At 44.6% G+C, this 18641-nt stretch overlaps 1 protein-coding gene across 1 annotated transcript in view; it reads left to right on the top strand.

Annotated features, from left to right (window-relative positions):
• Nucleotides 1-18641, top strand: part of XYLT1 (xylosyltransferase 1) — a 369876-nt gene that overhangs the window by 332139 nt on the left and 19096 nt on the right. Inside the window, exons 8-10 of the mRNA XM_050774856.1 lie at nucleotides 2026-2202; nucleotides 5369-5631; nucleotides 12074-12269. Of these exons, the coding sequence (XP_050630813.1) occupies nucleotides 2026-2202; nucleotides 5369-5631; nucleotides 12074-12269 (636 nt within the window). The remainder of the gene's footprint in view (nucleotides 1-2025; nucleotides 2203-5368; nucleotides 5632-12073; nucleotides 12270-18641) is intronic.

Below are 18641 nucleotides of genomic sequence, written 5' to 3'. Positions count from 1 at the left end.
AGTAGCTGGGATTACAGGTGCCCACCACCACACCCAGCTAATGTTTGTATTTTTAGTAGAGACAGGGTTTTGCCATGTGGGCCAGGTGGGTCTTGAACTCCTGGCCTCAAGTGATCCTCCTACCTCAGCCTCCCAAATTGCTGGGATTGCAGGCATGAGCCACCATGCCCGGCCCCCACATCAACTTTTGACACATCCTTCACAGTGACCAATCATGCAATGACCACCTTTTTACACCAAGCATCCCTTTTCTCATGTTGAATATTGCCCTATCGTTCCCTGAAGAAAAGGGTGTTGGTTTCATGAGTCATACTCCATTAATCCAGAGTATTCTAAAACAGCCCCATCTAGAAGTGGGGAGGGGATCCAGTTCTGAAGGATTGCCACTAACATTCCCATAGCTGCCTGCTGGTCAGAGCTGGGCTGAGGGATTCCAGATTCGTCTTCCTGACCTCCAGGTTGATTGCATCCTCATTTCCAAACCAGCTTGAGAAAAGTGCAGAGCTGGTTCCATTTCTGTTGCATCTATGGCATTTCCCATGAATGGTCCCTTGTTCCTTCCTTGGACCACATAGGCTACGTGTGTTTCTGCAGGCCAGACACCCAGCACATCTCTTGCCTGTGTCTGGGGCAGTGCCAACCTCCGGGGAGGGCTGACTGCGTCCTGGTCACCCAGAGGGATGATGAGCTTGTCATCACTGGGCCAGGTTTTACTATTCTGCACACATGTTAAGTAATCAGCTTTTAATCCTATTTCAGCAAAAATCACCTCTTCTCTCAATTCTGATAACCTCCTCATCCATTATCTTGCAGGGAATTTCTGTATCATTATGAAAGGACACAGGGCAATTGGTGATTGGGTACTTTCCCCACTGCTTGATGGAGAATATATGCCTCCCTGGGCTTGAAGGCAATTCGAGCTTAAAATCCAGGTTCATGGGCATGCCATTTACCGTCACAGGAAGGTCAGCGGGGGGTGGTGGGTGGAGCCTCATTTACCCACCCATCCATTTAGAAGAGATTGTTTGGGAGTTTGGCTATTTTTAATCAAGACATCACCTCAATCCTGGTGACCAAAGCTCCGTGTGTGCTTCCTCTGCCCCTCCCCGGCCCCAGCACACACAAGCGCATGTACTCCAGGGTCTCTGTTCAGTCCCACCTCCTGCATCTCTGCCTTCCCTCCATTCTCCCAGACCACTTCAAGAGGACTGGTTTAGAAGATATCAGAAGACCGTACCCATAAACTTATAAGAGGCAGACACAGATTCCCCAACAGCTTCCCTTAGGGAGAGAGAACAGGGAGGAGGTATATTTGCCTGGGACTGTCATAAAACAGTGTTGAAATATTATAAGAAATATTATAAAAATCTTTCTCTCACTCTCTGGCAATCTCTCAAGTACTCCAGTGATTGTTTCTCCTCTAGTTTTTCTTTTCAGATCCAACATGGCCTCTTAGATCCCTTAAAAAGGTTGGCCAAGAGTCTTGGGGTTAGGGAGAATATATGGCACCTGGTTCAGTACCATGGACAGCAAGCAGCCCCACCTACTCCCTTCCCTATGTTGTAGTCCTGCAATGCAGGAAGCCCTGGGTCTATTGCAACCATCAATTTGGTCTCCCTGCCCCGGGGTGAAATTCCAGATCACTAGTCTTTGTTAGCCAACTATTTCAGACTTGAATCCGTTTGATTTCACATAATCTGTTGGACAGAGCATCCACCTGCACTCTGAGTTGGACCACATGGGCAGCTGACCTCAAATGCATGCAGAGAACATAAGAGTCCCTTGAATGTCGGGTAGTTGTGTTACGCATTTTTGCATCGCTATGAGGGAATATCTGAGGCTTGGTAATTTATAAAGAAAAGTTTATTTGGCTTGTGGTTCTGCAAGCTGTACAGAAAGCAGCCCAGCTTCTTTAAAACAACCAGTTCTTACATGAACTCAGAGCAAGAGTTCACCCTTTCCCACCCCAGTCCCTTTGTGGGAGGCTGGGAGAGGTCTCAGGCTAGGCCCCTCTCTCCCTTGCAGTCCTTCTTCCATACGGTCCTGGAGAACAGCCCCCACTGCGACACCATGGTGGACAACAACCTGCGCATCACCAACTGGAATCGCAAGCTGGGCTGCAAGTGCCAGTACAAGCACATCGTGGACTGGTGCGGCTGCTCCCCCAATGACTTCAAGCCACAGGACTTCCACCGCTTCCAGGTGAGACTTTCTCCTGGCCTGCCAACCTCCTAAATGATGCCTTTCCAACAAACCTCTGCAGAAATCCAAGGCCAGACCTACAGGTCATCTTACCACATGGTGGCCAAACCTGGCTGTTGATAAATAACAGTAACAGCATCAACAATAGCCAATGTTTATTGAACACTTACTCTAGGTCAGGGCTGTTCTAACCACATTGACTCATTAACCCAAAAGCAACTGACCTTTCATATTATTATTCCATTTTAGGGATATGAAAACTGAGGCACGGAAAGGTTAAAAAAAAAAGTTTCCAAAGGCCATATGCATGTCATCCTCTCTTTATTGCCTTTTCGTCAGAATCTCCCAGAATATTTAAATTTATACCCAGGAATATGCTTTTAAGTATATCTAGGGCAGAGCTTTTCAACCTCAGAACTCTTGCCATTGTGGCCAGATGATCCTGTTAGGAGGTGCTGTCCCATGCCTGGGTGGGATGTTTAGCAGCACCTCTGGTTGAGAATCACTGATCTCCAGTGATATTGATGACTCTGTATTTTCAATGAATTGTACTTTTCTGAGGAGCAGCCAGGTTTGGAAACCATTGTGTTCTGTATACTTGAAAGAGTAACAAGAGGTAGAACATTATTCCCTTTACAGCTGTCTCTGGGCAGCCTAACAATTTACTGTTCTGGGGAAGGGCAGAGCAGGAGGGTGGGGAATGGTCATCCACTTACCATGAGCCCTGAGAGTGGCCCCAAGATGGGCACCCCTTCCTGCTCTGCTCCCTCCAAGCCAGGATGGTGGCTTCTTCCTCCACCCCTCCCCACACCTAGCAGCAGAGAGCACAAATGTGAATGCCCCTAAATGGTTAAACGAATCACTCTGAGGTCACTAGAGCCACCGTGTAGAGATGGTATAGCTATTTCCCAAACCACTGACACAGGGAAGGCAGGGACACAGTGCCAAGCTCATAACCCAGCCGAGGTGCCCCTGATGTGTGACTGGGATGCTGTTCATGTTTGACCTATGCAATGAATTCCCACCTTTGGAGAGGACCTGTCCCTCACTGTCCTAATTGCAGAGAATCTTCACTTGGAGCACAGAACCTCCGTGTGGTGATTCCCAGAGCCCCACACTCCCCCAGGCACCAGCATTTGTATCCTAGCCCGGCATCCCGGGGACATTGTAGCCTCTGATGAAGACTGCTTCATGTGCTCACAGCAAGCAAAGATTAAGAGTATCCCCCAAGAGCTAGAGTGAAGACACTGCTGCCTGTAAGGAACTCAGAGTTCTTGAACTTGGAGAGAAAGAATAATAAATATAGCAACATGCCCTTTTAGAAGATCCAGCTATGGTCAGAATCGCAGGCAGAGAAAGGAGTTTATCCTGCCCCCGAGGCCAGTCCTCTGCCCCTACATGGGTTCCTGGCAACAAGGGGCTAGTGATAATAATCAAATATCAGCCTACACTGTGTGCTAGACACTATGCTAGCAACCCATTTTAAGGAGGCTGAGGCCTGGAGAGTTTGAGTGACTTCACCTGCACAGCTAGACAGTAACCAAATGAGGATTTGAACTCAGGTGGTCTAACTCTCCACTGTGCTACTGTGAAAGGAACCCACCACAGAGAGGTTGCCTGAAGCAGATTGGCGATGAGATGTTTAGAATAACACCAAGGGTACGAAGTTGCCTCAATCCTGGAGTGATGCAGTAGAGAAAGCTTAGATTTTGGAGTCATGCATTTGGAGTGTGAGTCTGTACCTACCGCTTTGCCTCTCTGAGCTCAGTTTTCTCATCTGTAAAATGGAAATCTTAATACCTGCCTTGCCAAATTATGTGGAAAATGAGAGGCAATTATATAAGTGCACTGCCCTGAATATTGTGTGTGGTCAGTAGTTATTGCTGCTATTAATCTACCACCATGAAAACAGGGCTGGACCCACATTTAGGTCAATAATGAACACTAGACTGTAATAAGCTCCTCCAGGGAGAGGCCTGTGTTTTATTTGTTTTTGCAGCCCTGCACAAGGGGTCAGCAAACTCTAGCCCTGGGGGCCACAGTCAGCCCACTGCCTGCTTCTGTAAATGAAGTTTTATTGGAACACAGCCATACCCATTTATTTAGTTTCTTGTCTGTGGCTGCTTTTATGCTGTAAAAGCAGAGTTGAGTGGTTTCAAAGCTATTTTCAATATTTACTGTCTGGCCTTTTACTGAATATAAAGTATAAAACCTCGTAGATTACAGGTGCTTAGTATTTCTTTAACCCTCGACCCTGACTCTTCATCCCATCTCTGCCAAGGACTTGCTGTGTGTTCTCAGGTAAGTCTCTTACTGTCTCTGGGCCTGTTTCCTTGAGAGTTTGAATCATAATCACCTGGGAATTTTTTTTTTTTTTTAATGTTTTAGCTACACTCCTGAGCTATTGACTCAGTAGGTCCTTTTACTTTGAGACAGAGTCTTGCTCTGTAACCCAGGCTGGAGTGGAATGGAACAATCTTGGCTCACTGCAACCTCCGCCTCATGGGTTCAAGTGATTCTCCTGTCTCAGCCTCCTGAGTAGCTGGGACTACAGGTGTGCACCTGGCCTGGAATCTGAATTTTTCAAAGTCCCAGAGATTCTGAATCTTGTGAGTCTGCAAGTTGGCTGAAATACCAAAGAGGCAATAGGGCATGGTGGAGACTGCAGTGAGCAGAAAAATCTAGGTGCTGTCTAAAGGAACAGCTGCCATTCAGCTTTAACCAGTTGTTACCACATGGTGTATAGGCCTGGGGTTGCCAGATCTATTGCTGTTTAAAGAGAAGCCAAAAGAGTTTCTGTGAATTCTTTCATGTTTTAAATATGGCCAGCTAAAATACCTATTTGCCCTAGATTACTAGCCTGTGACCTCTACCTAAATGATGTCTGAGATGCATCCCAGCTATTACCATCTAAAATTTAGTTCATTTAACAGACATCTAAATGATGCTTATTGCTTTAGATGCTCTGCACAGACTAACTCATTTAACCCTCCTCACACCCTTATTATAACCCATTCTACAGATGTTGAAACTGAGAACACAGAAGTGCAAAAAGTGTCATGGATCCAGCAGAGCTTTGCTTCTAACCACAGGATATGCCTGCAGGTTCCCCCCAACCCCAGCACTTGCTGATTTGGTTTTTCTTTTTTTAATCCCATGAGTACAGCAGACAGCCCGGCCTACGTTCTTTGCCCGCAAGTTCGAAGCTGTGGTGAATCAGGAAATCATTGGGCAGCTGGACTATTACCTGTACGGGAACTACCCTGCAGGTACCCCGGGCCTCCGCTCCTACTGGGAGAATGTCTACGACGAGCCTGACGGCATCCACAGCCTGAGCGATGTGACACTCACCTTGTACCACTCCTTTGCCCGCCTGGGTCTTCGACGGGCCGAGACATCCCTGCACACGGATGGGGAGAACAGCTGCCGGTGAGTCCTATATGGGATGCAGGGAGAGGAGCTGAGAAGCAGGAGGAGGCTCAGGGTGCAGAGCGGGGGCCCTTCCTCCTCTTTAGGGATCTGCAGTGCAGTGCCACCCTATACTTTCTGTCTTCCTTTGCCCAAAATTCATCTAACGCCACCCTCCTAGCGTGCATGGCATTTCCAATCCAAGCCATTGCCACACTTTGTGCTTTACTTTCTCAGATACCAGATATCCTATGTACCCAATGATTTTACTCATTCTTCATGCTACATATATATACTGTAGCAGGAAGCTTTATGTCACCATACCATATGAAGCATTTGTCTTAAGTGGAAGGTAGCCACGAATATACAAAACTTTTTTTGATGGAAAATGTCAAAGATGTACAACATAGAACAGTGGAACCCCATGTTCCCATCACCCAGCCCCGACAATTTCCAACTCAGGGCTGATCTTGTTTCATCTGTTTCATTTTCATCTTCACCCACCTTCCGCCTCCTCCCAGATCAGTTTGAAGTCAATCCCAGACATCCTATCATTTCAGCCATCAATATTTTAATAATGTATCTCTGAAAAATAACTCTTTGAAACACATTCACCATAATGTCATCACACCTAAAAATATCACAAAGAAAATTAATAGGCAGAACTATTGTTGAAACTTCTCAGCCACCCCTTACAATCGTCTCACCTACCACTACCTGCCGACACTTCAGGAAAGAGCGTTCTAGAAGATGTGGAAAGAAGAGGGGGAGGTAGGAAAATAATTCAACATAATCCCTTCTCCTCCCGTCTCTTTCCCTAAGCCAGCCAAGCCTTTCATGTTGTGTACCCTTTTCTTTTGTTCTGAAGCAATATGCATTTTGGATATTTACATAATTGCACCAAGAATTGGGTATCCTGTTTTCTTCCCTTGGCATTATACTCTTAGCCCCCATTTCTCCACGCTGCTCTGTAGCTTCCGCAACGATAATGATTCTTTTTAATGCCTCTAGTATTCCACTGAGCAGAAGTTCTAGAGTTTGCTTAATCCGGCCCTTCACTGTTGCCATTGTAAACAACGTTCTGATGAATATCTTTTCGCAGAAATCCCTTTTTTTCCCATTCTCTTTTCTGATTATTTCCTTAATCACTCTCCTTCTTTTTCTTGTTTGTTTAAACAACCTAGCATCTTCAGTTTCTGACGGGGCTCGGGGGAAGAAGAAAGTTCACTGACTGTCTGAAAACACAGGCAGGTGTCTTGTCCCTGGCCAGCAAGGTTTCTGCAGGACTGTGACACTGTCCCATCACCTCCTCCCATCCCTCGGCTTCTCTCTCCGTAGACTAGTGTTGGTTAGGAATCTAGGACCTGCAGTTTAAACTCTGATTACAGGCTATTGACCTTGCGCATTCATCTCTCTGGGCTTCGGTTTCCTCATCTGTGAAATGAGTAGTACCCATCATCTTTGTATCATAAGGTGTTGTGAAGTTTAAAGGAGATAATCATCAAAAACTACCTAATGAGCTATACAGTGTTAATCCTTTATATTTGAGACAGTCTTGCTCTGTCACCCTAGCGGGAGTGCAGTGGTGCCATCTCGGCTCACTGCAACCTCCACCTCCCAGGTTCAAGCAATTCTTCTACCTCAGCCTCCCAAGTAGCTGAGACTATAGGCACATGCCACAACACCCGGCTACTTTTTGTAGTTTTAGTAGAGACAGGACTTCACCATGTTGGCCAGGCTGGTCTCGAACTCCTGACCTCAGGTGGTCCGCCCGCCTTGGCCTCCCTAACTGCTCAGGGGTTCAGGTCATTGCTGGTATCTTAGTTGCCAGTTGCCATTGCAGTGCAGCCAACAGTGAACCTACTGTGTGTGATGGTAACAACTCCTCGTTCTCCCCCTGTGCTTTTCTTTGCTCACTGCCTCCCACTGCACAGTCAATCTTTCTCGAGTCAACAAAGCCATCCAAGCCATCCAAGGACCAGGCTCCTCTATGACACTTATTAAAATAGCTCACCCCACGCCCACCATCTCCCAAGCTGAAAGTGGTTCAGGGACTTCACCTTCATGTGTGTATCTTGGGGGGAGTCTCTCTCCCCGCTGCTAGTCTGGAGGCAGAATCCCTGCAAGTATCCCCAGAACACAGTGCAGCGCCTGACACTTGGAAGGCAAATGTCGTTCCATAATAATTACAGTCGCAGGCTTCCTAGAATGTATAAGGTAAATGATCTTACAGGAAATTCCAAAAGACACCCCCAATTTATCTAGGGTTGTTGAAAGTTTCTCCTGGTACTCGTTTTGGAGTGAAGTGAGCTGTCACGTTGCCTCAAGCCAGGAATCCTCTGGCATCCACCTCGTTTTTTATTGTAATGGAACTGTTGTGCCTTGCTATGGGCAAAGCCAATGTATTTATGAATAGGAGCCTGAAAATAAATCAGGACAAAAGACCCTTATCCCAAAAGGCAGAAGGCAATGGATTCCTAGCCCTGTAGCCCTGGGGCATGTGAGAAAACGGCAAGTGGAAACTTTGCCTCATTTTATCTGGATAGTTTAGGCAAATTGTGCCTTTCCAGTCCATAATATAACCTTTCATTAAATCATGTTTATTGATTTTTTTTTCTCATTATCAAGTAACGCATGTGCATTGCAGAAATTTCTGAAATGGCAGATTGAGAGAATAAGAAAATAAAGTTTGCTTGTCATCCACCATCCAGAAATAAATTACAGGTCCCCGAATGCCCTCCAGGGTCAGGAACAAAGCACTAGAATCTTAACTCAGTGTGACCCCTGTAGGGTGGGCTGACCTTGGGAACCTGGAGGTCTGTGGTGCTGAACCCCCACTACATTCCGTGGGAATGCAGACTAGGAGTTGCCAGCCAAATCTGATTTTTTTTCAGTGCTCTTCATATTTAAATAAGAAAGAAAAACACCTTTGGGCCAGATGAATACTTTGGTTGCATTCCTGTAGATGATTATATGGCATCTTGATTATTTTTCTGTTTTGAGACATGAACGGTTGTCATTACTTAGATACCAAATACAGTCAGGATGAGGCATCAGAGGGCTTTGTGTTCACTCCTTGGTTACAGGGACTGTAAATGTAACTTAGAAGCATGAGGTTCACGAGAAAATCCTTCTAGAATTTTCACTCCTTCAATAAGTACTGATTGAGCAGCTACCGTGTGTTAGGCACAGAGAATTCAGTCTTGGTCCAGGCTGACCAGGCCCGTGACCTCAAAGCCCTCCCACTCTAGTGCAAAGAGAGACAGTACCTAAGCACAGGTAAACCAGAACATAAGATCAATAAGGGGAAATGCTCTGCAAAAAAATGAAGATAAAGTCATGTGAGAATGACAAGTCAGAGGCAGCAATGAGCGTAGCTTGTTCAAGAATCCAAAATAAAGTCCCAGTGGCCAGAAGGTGGTAGATTAGGGTAGCTGGAAACAAAAGGAGGCTAGAGAAAGCGGCAGGACTTTGTGGACCAGGTAAGGAGTTTGGATTTTATTGCAAGCACGAAGCAAGGTGCTTGTGGCATTTAAGTGGGGGACGATGAATGTGGCTATTATAGGAACAGGTTATAGTGGGCAAAAGTAAGAGGGGGTGACAGTTAAGGAAGCTGCTGCAGAGGCGCAGGTACAACATGATGGTGGCTTGAACCAGGATTCTGGCAGTGTATAAGGAGAATAGAGGATGGAAGGGGCCAGGTGTGATGGCTCACACCTGTAATCCCAGCTATGCAGGAGGCTGAGTCAGGGAGAATTGCTTGAACCCGGGAGGCAGAGGTTGCAGTGAGTCGATTTCATGCCACTGCACTCTAGCCTGGGTGACTCTCCATGAGTCATTTTTGAGACTCCATCTCAAAAAATGAAAAGAAAGTGAAGGGAGGCAAGTAATCAAAGATTGACTTCTACATTTTTTTTGACTGCTGCTTTCCGGAAACACTTTCTTCCTTTGACTCCAAAGACAGCAAGTTCTCCTGCTTCACCCACTTCACAGAACACACTGGCAGTGCTTTACGTGTCTACTGTCATGATAACACATGGGAGTGTAACAACTCCCAAATCAGTATTTTCAAACAATACGCATTTATGTAACGCTCAAGTTTGCAGATCAGCTGGACAGTTTTCCCAGTCCGGGCTGGCCTTGCTCCTGTATCTGCAGCCAACTGCAAGTCGGGAAGTGGCTCTGTGGTCCTTGGCTGGGAATAGTTGCCTGAGCCTGGGATGGCTTCAGCTGGGACAACTAGGGTAGCTCTGCTGTTTCAAATGTCTCCTCCTCCAGCAAGCTAGCCCAGGCATACTCTCATGGTGACCTCAAGAGAGCAAGAAAGCAAACAGAAATGTGCAAGGCATCTTGAGGCCCTGCCTCAGAACTGACAGGACAGCCCTTCTACCACTGCCTGTTGTCCAAAGAAGATTCCAGAGGTAGAAAAACAGGTTCTGCCTCCTAGGTACAAGGAAACTTGCAAAGTCACATGGAAGAGAGCGTAAGATACAGGAGATGGGAGATTTGGGGACATGAATGCGGGCGACCACTGGCTCTTTCCTGACGATATCTTTGCTGTCCAATACGGTAGCCACAGGTGGCTATTTCAGTGTAAATTAACTAAAACTAAATACAATTTAAAATTCAGTTCCTCAGTCACACTGGCCATATTTCAAGTGCTCAGCAGTAGCACATTGCTAGTGGCTTGGGAGATGGGGGCCCCAAAATCTCATAAATCATCACTAAAGAACTTATGTAACCAAATACCACCTGTTCCCCCCAAATCCCGTGGAAATAAACTTTTGGCCAGGCGCAGTGGCTGACACCCATAATCCCAGCACTTTGGGAGGCCGAGGCGGGCGCATCACTTGAGGTCAGGAGTTTGAGACCAGTCTGGCCAACATGGTGAAACCCTCCTCTCTACAAAAATATAAAAAATCACCGGGCATGGTGGCCGATGCCTGTAATCCCAGCTCCTCGGGAGGCTGAGTCGGGAGAATCGCTTGAACCCGGGAGGCAGAGGTTGCAGTGAGCCAAGATCACACCACTGCACTCCAGCCTGGGTGACAGAGGGAGACTCTGTCTCAAAAATAAATAAAACATTTCTGTCATCATAGGAGGTTTTCCGTGACAGCCCTGCCTAGATTTTGCTGCAGTGGTGGAGTGACAGCACAATCCCTGGACTGTCCACTCCCAAAGTCCAGATTTAAAACAGGTTTGCATGAACTGTGAATGCCCAGCAAACAATCTGAGGACTGTTCAAGTTTCATTTTTTTTTCCATGCCCCCTGGAAGGCAATCCAGTAACAAGGCAATGATTTCAGGAGATGTGTGAACACAAGACGGCAGCTTCCCTAACTGTTATAATTGGACATAAAGACTTAAAACTGCAGATCAGGACCAGAGGGAAGGCTGCGTTTAGCTGAGCAGGGACAATGATTTGTGAAATGCTGTTATGAAGGATCCACAAGCGCCTTCTTAATGCTGTGCAATTTACACATTGCAGAAGCGGCAGCTTTTTATCTGACAAGTAGGAAAGATACCAAGGTGGGCTCCTCCAAGGTTCTCCTCTTTTGCTCTCTGCTTCCCCCTTTTCTCTGGACATCGCCGCTTCGCTACCCTGTCCCTTTCAGCCAGCAAGCTTTTGTGGATCAACGACATGCATTTTAAAACAACAAGCCACTTTTGCATGTGTGTTTATCTCAGATTGGCAATCGTTGTTAATGATGATAACCAGTGTGAGTGGTAAGGACTGTGAGAGAATAAATCAGTACTTCCGCAACAGTTAAGCTGCAGACACGAAGAGCCTCGGAGATTTAAACAGAGGCGAGACAAATGAAAGGTTTTGCTCAAAGATGTTGAATGCAGCACTGTTTAGAGAAGCAAAAAATTAGAGTTATCATCCAATGATAGGGAACTTGCTTTATAAAATCTGGTATTAACGATGATGAAACACCAAGTATCAACACATACAAAACCATGTCTTCAGAGACTTTTCAAAGATGTGATAATCCTCAGGAAATCCTATACAAAGAAGACAGAATAATAGCTAGGATAGATAGATGCCAACTATGTAGTATTTATTCAAATAGATGCATAGGAAATAAGGCCAAAGGGAAATCCATCAACATGACAGTGTTCACACCCCATTTTCACTGCCCAGTACCAAGCACCAGAGGACTCAATATCTGTGAATTGACATTATGTATGGGAAGAGGCATGGAAAGTAGTCATTTTACTTTCTTTGTTGTACTTTCCTACAGTCAGCATGGTTTTCATTTATAATCAGCAAAAGAAAAAAGTATTCCTAGTCATTGAGATCATAGATACATAGGGAGCAGCTTTCAGACAGATGCAAGGAAAATGGTAGGCACTGTACACAATGGGGACTGCTTTAGGAACAAAACTAGCTTGGTGGGTGGGGAGCCTCACTGTGATCCTACACACCTTGGGCCCTAACCCATGAGCGCCTGTGTTTTCAGGTACTACCCAATGGGCCACCCAGCATCAGTCCACCTCTACTTCCTTGCCGACCGCTTCCAGGGCTTTCTGATCAAGCATCATGCTACCAATCTGGCCGTGAGCAAACTGGAGACTCTGGAGACCTGGGTGATGCCAAAAAAAGTCTTCAAGATCGCAAGCCCACCCAGCGACTTTGGGAGGCTTCAGTTTTCCGAGGTAAGAGGCCAGGTCTTGTCACATTTCATTGTATTTTGCAGTTCCCTTGGCCAGATTCTGCTCTACTATCTGACACTTCTAGTTGGAGATGGAGGAGAAGAGGACTTGGAGAGCCCTAAAGATAAGCTAACCCCGTGCCCGGAGAAGGCTCTCTGGCCCCAGTCACTGGCACCAGCATCTTAAACAGGGAAAGATGAAACCAACTGGAACACGGATGTATTTTTTAGGGTAGAATTTCTGCCCCTCTGAATATTTTATCCTAGCCAGTGATGACTCCTAAACCAATGTCAGTAATATTAGTCGCATTTTCCAGAATGGAGAACTGAGGCTGATAGAGATCCAAAGATATTCTGGATTGCTAGCTCAAAATTCAACCTGGGTCTCTTTGGCCACAAATCCTATGCTGAGTTGTGGTTTTGTCTCCCTAGTTTTTAGCACCCATGGATTTGCTCAAGGGAAGTACCAGATCAATCACTGACTATATGATTAGATGAGTAGATGGATGATGGATTGAAGGAAGGATGGATGGACAGATGGGTCACATAGCTAGCTTTTTTTTTTTTTTTTTTTTTTTGATCTTTCTGATCTAAATCCAAATGATACACCTTCAGAGAAGCCTTCCCCAGCCACCTACTTAAGCTGCTGCAATAACTACATTCTCCACCCAACCCTTCTTTTTTTTTTTTTTTTTTTTGAGACGGAGTCTCGCTCTGTCGCCCAGGCTGGAGTACAGTGGCGCGATCTCGGCTCACTGCAAGCTCCGCCTCCCGGGTTCACGCCATTCTCCTGCCTCAGCCTCCTGAGTAGCTGGGACTACAGGCGCCCACAACTGCGCCTGGCTAATTTTTTGTATTTTTAGTAGAGACGGGGTTTCACCGTGGTCTCGATCTCCTGACCTTGTGATCCGCCCGCCTCGGCCTCCCAAAGTGCTGGGATTACAGGCATGAGCCACCGCGCCCGGCCCCAACCCTTCTTTTTCGTAGCATTTACTATCTAAAATTATCTTTTTGCTTTATCTGGTCACTCATTGATTGTTCACAGGAGAGTTGGAACTGTGTCTCCCTCTTCACTGCAGTATCTCCAGTACACAGAGAGTACACAGTGTTTGTAGATGTTGAGTAAGACTTCTGAAAGAGTATGTGAGTGTACCTGGGTCATGGTGCAGGAAGGAAGGGGAAGCATGATGAAGCCTGGTGCGTGTTGTTCACACAGAACTGCAGCACCTGGTTTCTGCCTTTCTCACATCTGTAAGGGCTAAGGAGGTAATTTGTCTCAATGGTTCTGACTGCTGGATTAGGGACCAAGAGTCTGATTGCAGACTATGGTACATCTTGAGGGGCTAAGAGTTTGTTGGGGAGAGGGGGAGTCCCACCTGCTTATGTTTTCTTTGACAGTCCTTCTCTAGCTTCTGTGGCCCTGCCTAACCTGTGCTCCAGCAAATGTATGTATCCCCATGAAAAACAGGCACCAGTGAGAGTTTCTTGTTGAGCCACTGTTTTCAATTAAGACTCCTAGTGGATTTGTTGGATGTGAGCTGCCAAGGGAGCCCACTCCATAAATTACTGGTGTCAGGGGGCAATTACATACTGCCCCAGCTGGATTCTGTGCTAGGGGCCTGAGCAGCCAATTGACAACATTAATGTCCCATTAAAGAGATGAATGCCTCGTGTCTGGGCTCTCCCTGCTTATCAGCCTGCTGTTGGGCAACTGGGTACTTCTGGCAGTGACAAATGATGTTGGCCTCCCCATGGCTAGTGCTTTGGGGGAGGGTCCTCACTACACAGGTCTGGTACCCTTGGTGCGAGAACCATCAAAATCACTGGCAAAAATAACAGCATGTGATGCAGAGAGCCCTCACTTGTATTTTGAATTTTTTCTAAAGTCTTAATTTTAATGGCAAATGAACAGAAAGGGAAGGAAGAACCACAGGGCCACTCTGTAGGCTGTTTAGGATCTCCTTGGAGTTAGCACCATCCCAGGGCCTTGCAGAGTGCCTGACTCACAGCAGGTGGCTGAACAGCTCAGATACATTTCTCCAATCCATGGGAATCTCATGCTATTGACTTGGAAAAAAAAGATGCTCATTGTTTCTGCAGGTAGTCACCGAGTGCCTACAATGTGCCAGGTTCAGGAGGGATCGTGGTGAACCAGACAAACCAGGCCCCTGTGGTCATGGAATTGCAGTCCAGTGGGGCAGCCAGCCAATGAGTGAGCAAACAGATAAACAAAAACAGCTCAGCTAATGACGGGTATTCTAGAGAAAACTTCATTCATGTGATGCCTGGGGACTCAGGACCTTGATGGGGACAACCTTCAATAGAATGATTCATCTAGGAAGGCTTTTCTAAGGAGATCACTGCAGAGCTAAAGCCTGTAAAAGAACCAGTCCCTGGGGAGATCTGGAGCAGAGAGAAGCGCATATACAAAGGCCCTGAGGCACTGGGAATGAGCTAGGAGTACTCGAGTTGCAGTGAGACCAATGCACTGAGTGCAGCAAGTGAGAAGTAAACTGGTAGGAAAGAGGCCTCAGGGAGGAGTGTTGCAGGCCCTGGAAAGATGTTCAGGTTCTATTTTAAATGCAATGGAAAGATAGAGGGAAAATGGCAGATAAGAGGCAGGACGAACTTGCAGCTCCCACTCGGATGGACAGAGCAGTGTGTGGAGCCCCACATCAGGACCTTTTGCTCCCAGAAGTACTGCAGAAACATGCCAGGAAAGACAAGAGAATCCATAGAGCCTTTAAAGGAGGTGGATTGCCCTGCAGGCTCCGTGGGACAACCAAGGAACTGTGAATCCCCAGAAGATCACACTAGCTCACCAGCAATGGATTCAAATCAAGAAGAAATCTCTGAATTACCAGAAAAAGAATTAAGAAGTTCGACTATTAAGCCAATTAAGTCGGCACCAGAGAAAGGTGAAGTCCAACTTAAAGAAGTTTTTAAAAAAATGATATAGGATATGAATGGAAAAATCTCCCATGAAATATAACCTAAATAGAAAACAGTCACAACTTCTGAAACTGAAGGACACACTTAGAGAATTGCAAAATGCACTGGAAAATCTCAGCAATCGAATCAAATGAGTAATAGAAAGAACTTCAGAACTTGAAGACAAGGCTTTCAAATTAACCTACTCCAACAAAGACAACAAAGAATTTTTAAAAATGAACAAAACCTTCAAGAAGTTTGGGAGTATGTTAAATAACCAAACAAGAATAATTGCTGTTCCTGAGGAAGAAGAGAAATCTAAAAGTTTGAATAATGAGAGAATAATTGAGGAAAACTTCCCCAGCCTTGCTAGAGATCTAGACATCTAAATAGAAGAAGTGCAAAGAACACCTGGGAAATTCATTGCAAAAAGATCACGCCTAGGCACATAGTCATCGAGTAATCTAAAGTCAAGACAAAGGAAATAATCTTAAGACGCAAAAGCATCAGGTAACCTATAAAGGAAAACCCATCAGATTAACAGCAGATTTCTCAGCAGAAACCCTACAAGCTAGATGGGTCCTATCTTTAGCCTCCTTAAACAAAACAATTACCAGCCAAGCATCGTGTATCCAGCGAAACTAAGCTTCATAAATGAAAGACACGGTTTTTTCAGACAAATGCTAAGATAATTCACCACTACCAAGCCAGCACGACAAGAACTGCTAAAAGGAGCCGTAAATCTTGAAACAAATCCTCAAAATAAACCAAAATAGAATCTCTTTAAAGCATAAATCTCCAGGTCCTGCAAAACAACACAATGAAACAAACCAAGGTATTCAGGCAACAAATAGCATGATGAATAGAATAGTACCTCACATCTCAATACTACTGTGGAATGTAAATGGCCTAAAAGCTTCACTTAAAAGATACAGAATCAATAAGAATTCACCAACCAGGTGTCTGCTGTCTTCGAGAGACTTTCCTGGCACATAAGGACTCACATGAACTTATGGTAAAAAGGTGAAAAAAGATACTCCATGCAAATGGACACCAAAAGTGAGCAGGAGTAGCTATTCTTATCAGACAAAACAAAACTTTAAAGCAACAGCAATTTAAAAAGACAAGGAGGGACATTACATAATGATAAAAGGACTAGTCCAACAGGAAAATACCACAATCCTAAATATATATGCACTAACACTGGGGCTCCCAAAACAATTACTACCAGACCTAAGAAATGAGATGGACAGCAACACAGTAATATTGACACACTTCATCAAGACAAAGTCAATAAACAATGGACTTATGCTATACTCTACAACAAATGGACTTAACAGATACTTATAGAACATTTTACCCAATGACTGCAGAATTGCGTAAAACAATTCTATTATACATGCTATTCATCAGCACATGGAACATTCTCCAAGATAGGCCATATGATAGGCCACAAAACAAGTCTCAACAATTTTAAGAAAATCAAAAGTACAGTGAGTACTCTTCTCAGACCACAGTGGAATAAAATTGGAAATTAACTCCAAAAGGAACCGCCAAAGTCATGCCAATACATGGAAACTAAATAATGTGCTCCCGAATTCAATGCTTCTGGGATACAGCAAAGCCAGTGCTAAGTGCAGAGTTCATAGCATTAAATGCCCACATCAAAAAGTCAGAAAGAGCCCAAACAGACAATCTAATATCACACCTTAATGAGCTAGAGAAAAAAGAACAAACCCAAATCCACCAAGGAGAGATAAAAGACCTCTACAAGGAAAACTGCAAAACACTGCTACAAGAAATCATAGATGACACAAACAAATGGAAATACATCCCATGCTCTTGGATGGGTAGAATCAATATTGTGACCATGACCATACCGCCAAAAGCAATCTACAAATTTAGTGCAATTCCCATCAAAATACCACCATCATTCTTCACAGAACTAGAAAAAAAAATCCTAAAACTCATATGGAACTAAAAAAGAGCCTGCCGAGCCAAAGCAAGACTAAACAAAAAGAACAAATCTGGAGGCATTACATGACCCAACCTTAAAGCATACTATAAGGCCATAGTCACCAGAACAGCATGGTACTGGTATAAAAACAGGCATATAGACCAATGGAACAGAATAGAGAACCCAGAAATAAAGCCAAATACTTACTGATCTTCAACAAAGCACACAAAAACAAAGTGGGAAAAGAACACCCTATTCAACAAATGGTGCAGAAATAATTGGCAGGCCACATGTAGAAAGACAAAACTAAATCCTCATCTCTCACCTTATACAAAAATCAACTCTGGATGGATCAGACTTTAAGACATGAAACCATAAAAATTCTAGAAGATAAAATTGGAAAAACCCTTCTAGACACTGGCTTAGGCAAAGACTTCATGACCAAGAACCCAAAAGCAAATGCAACAAAAACAAAGATAGATAGGACTTAATTTTAAAAGTTTCTGCAAGGCAAAACAATCAACAGAGTAAACAGACAACCCAGAGAGTGGGAGAAAATCTTTGCAATCTATAGATCCAACAAAGGACTAATTTCTAGAATCTACAAGGAACTCAAACCAGCAGGAAAAAACAACCCCATCAAAAAGTGGGCTCAGGCCATGAATAGACAGTTCTCAAAAGAAGATACACAAATGGCCAATGAACTTACGAAAAAATGCTCAACATCACTAATGATCAGGAAAATGCACATCAAAACCACAATGCGATACCACCTTACTCCTGCAGGAATGGCTATAATAAAAAAATACTAGATGTTGGCATGGATGTGGTGAAAAGGGAACACTTTTATGCTGTTAGTGGAAATGTAAACTAGGACAACCACTATGGAAAGCAATGTGGAGATTCCTTAAAGAACTACAAGTAGTTCTACCATTTGATCCAGCAATTCCACTACAGGCTATCTACCAGAGGAAAAGAAGTCATTATACAAAAAAAGATTCTTGCACGTGCATGTTTATAGCAGCACAATTTGCAATTGCAAAAATATGGAACCAGCCCAAATGCCCATCAGTCAATGAGTGAATAAATTCCACACCATGGACTATTACTCAGCCATAAAAAGGAACGAAATAATGGTATTTGCAGCAACCTGGATGGAATTGGAGACCATTATTCTAAGTGAAGTAATTCAGGAATGGAAAACCAAACATTGTATGTTCTCGTAAGTGGGAGCTAAGCTATGACAAAACAAAGGCTTAAGAATGATACATGGCTTTGGGGACTCAGGGGCAAGGGTCGGGGGATATGGGGGATAAAAGACTACACATGGGGTACAGTGTATACTGCTCAGGCGATAGGTGCACCAAAATCTCAGAAGTCACCACTAAAGAACTTATTCATGTCAACAGATACCACCTGTTCCCCAAAAGCCTATTGAAATATATACATATACACACATATTATAAACTCAAAAAAAGAAATAATAAA

This window comes from Macaca thibetana, chromosome 20 (genome assembly GCF_024542745.1).
Source record: "Macaca thibetana thibetana isolate TM-01 chromosome 20, ASM2454274v1, whole genome shotgun sequence".
Taxonomy (NCBI): Eukaryota; Metazoa; Chordata; class Mammalia; order Primates; family Cercopithecidae; genus Macaca; species Macaca thibetana.
Note: the sequence above shows the minus strand (reverse complement) of the source record. Positions and strands in the feature narration are given on the sequence as shown.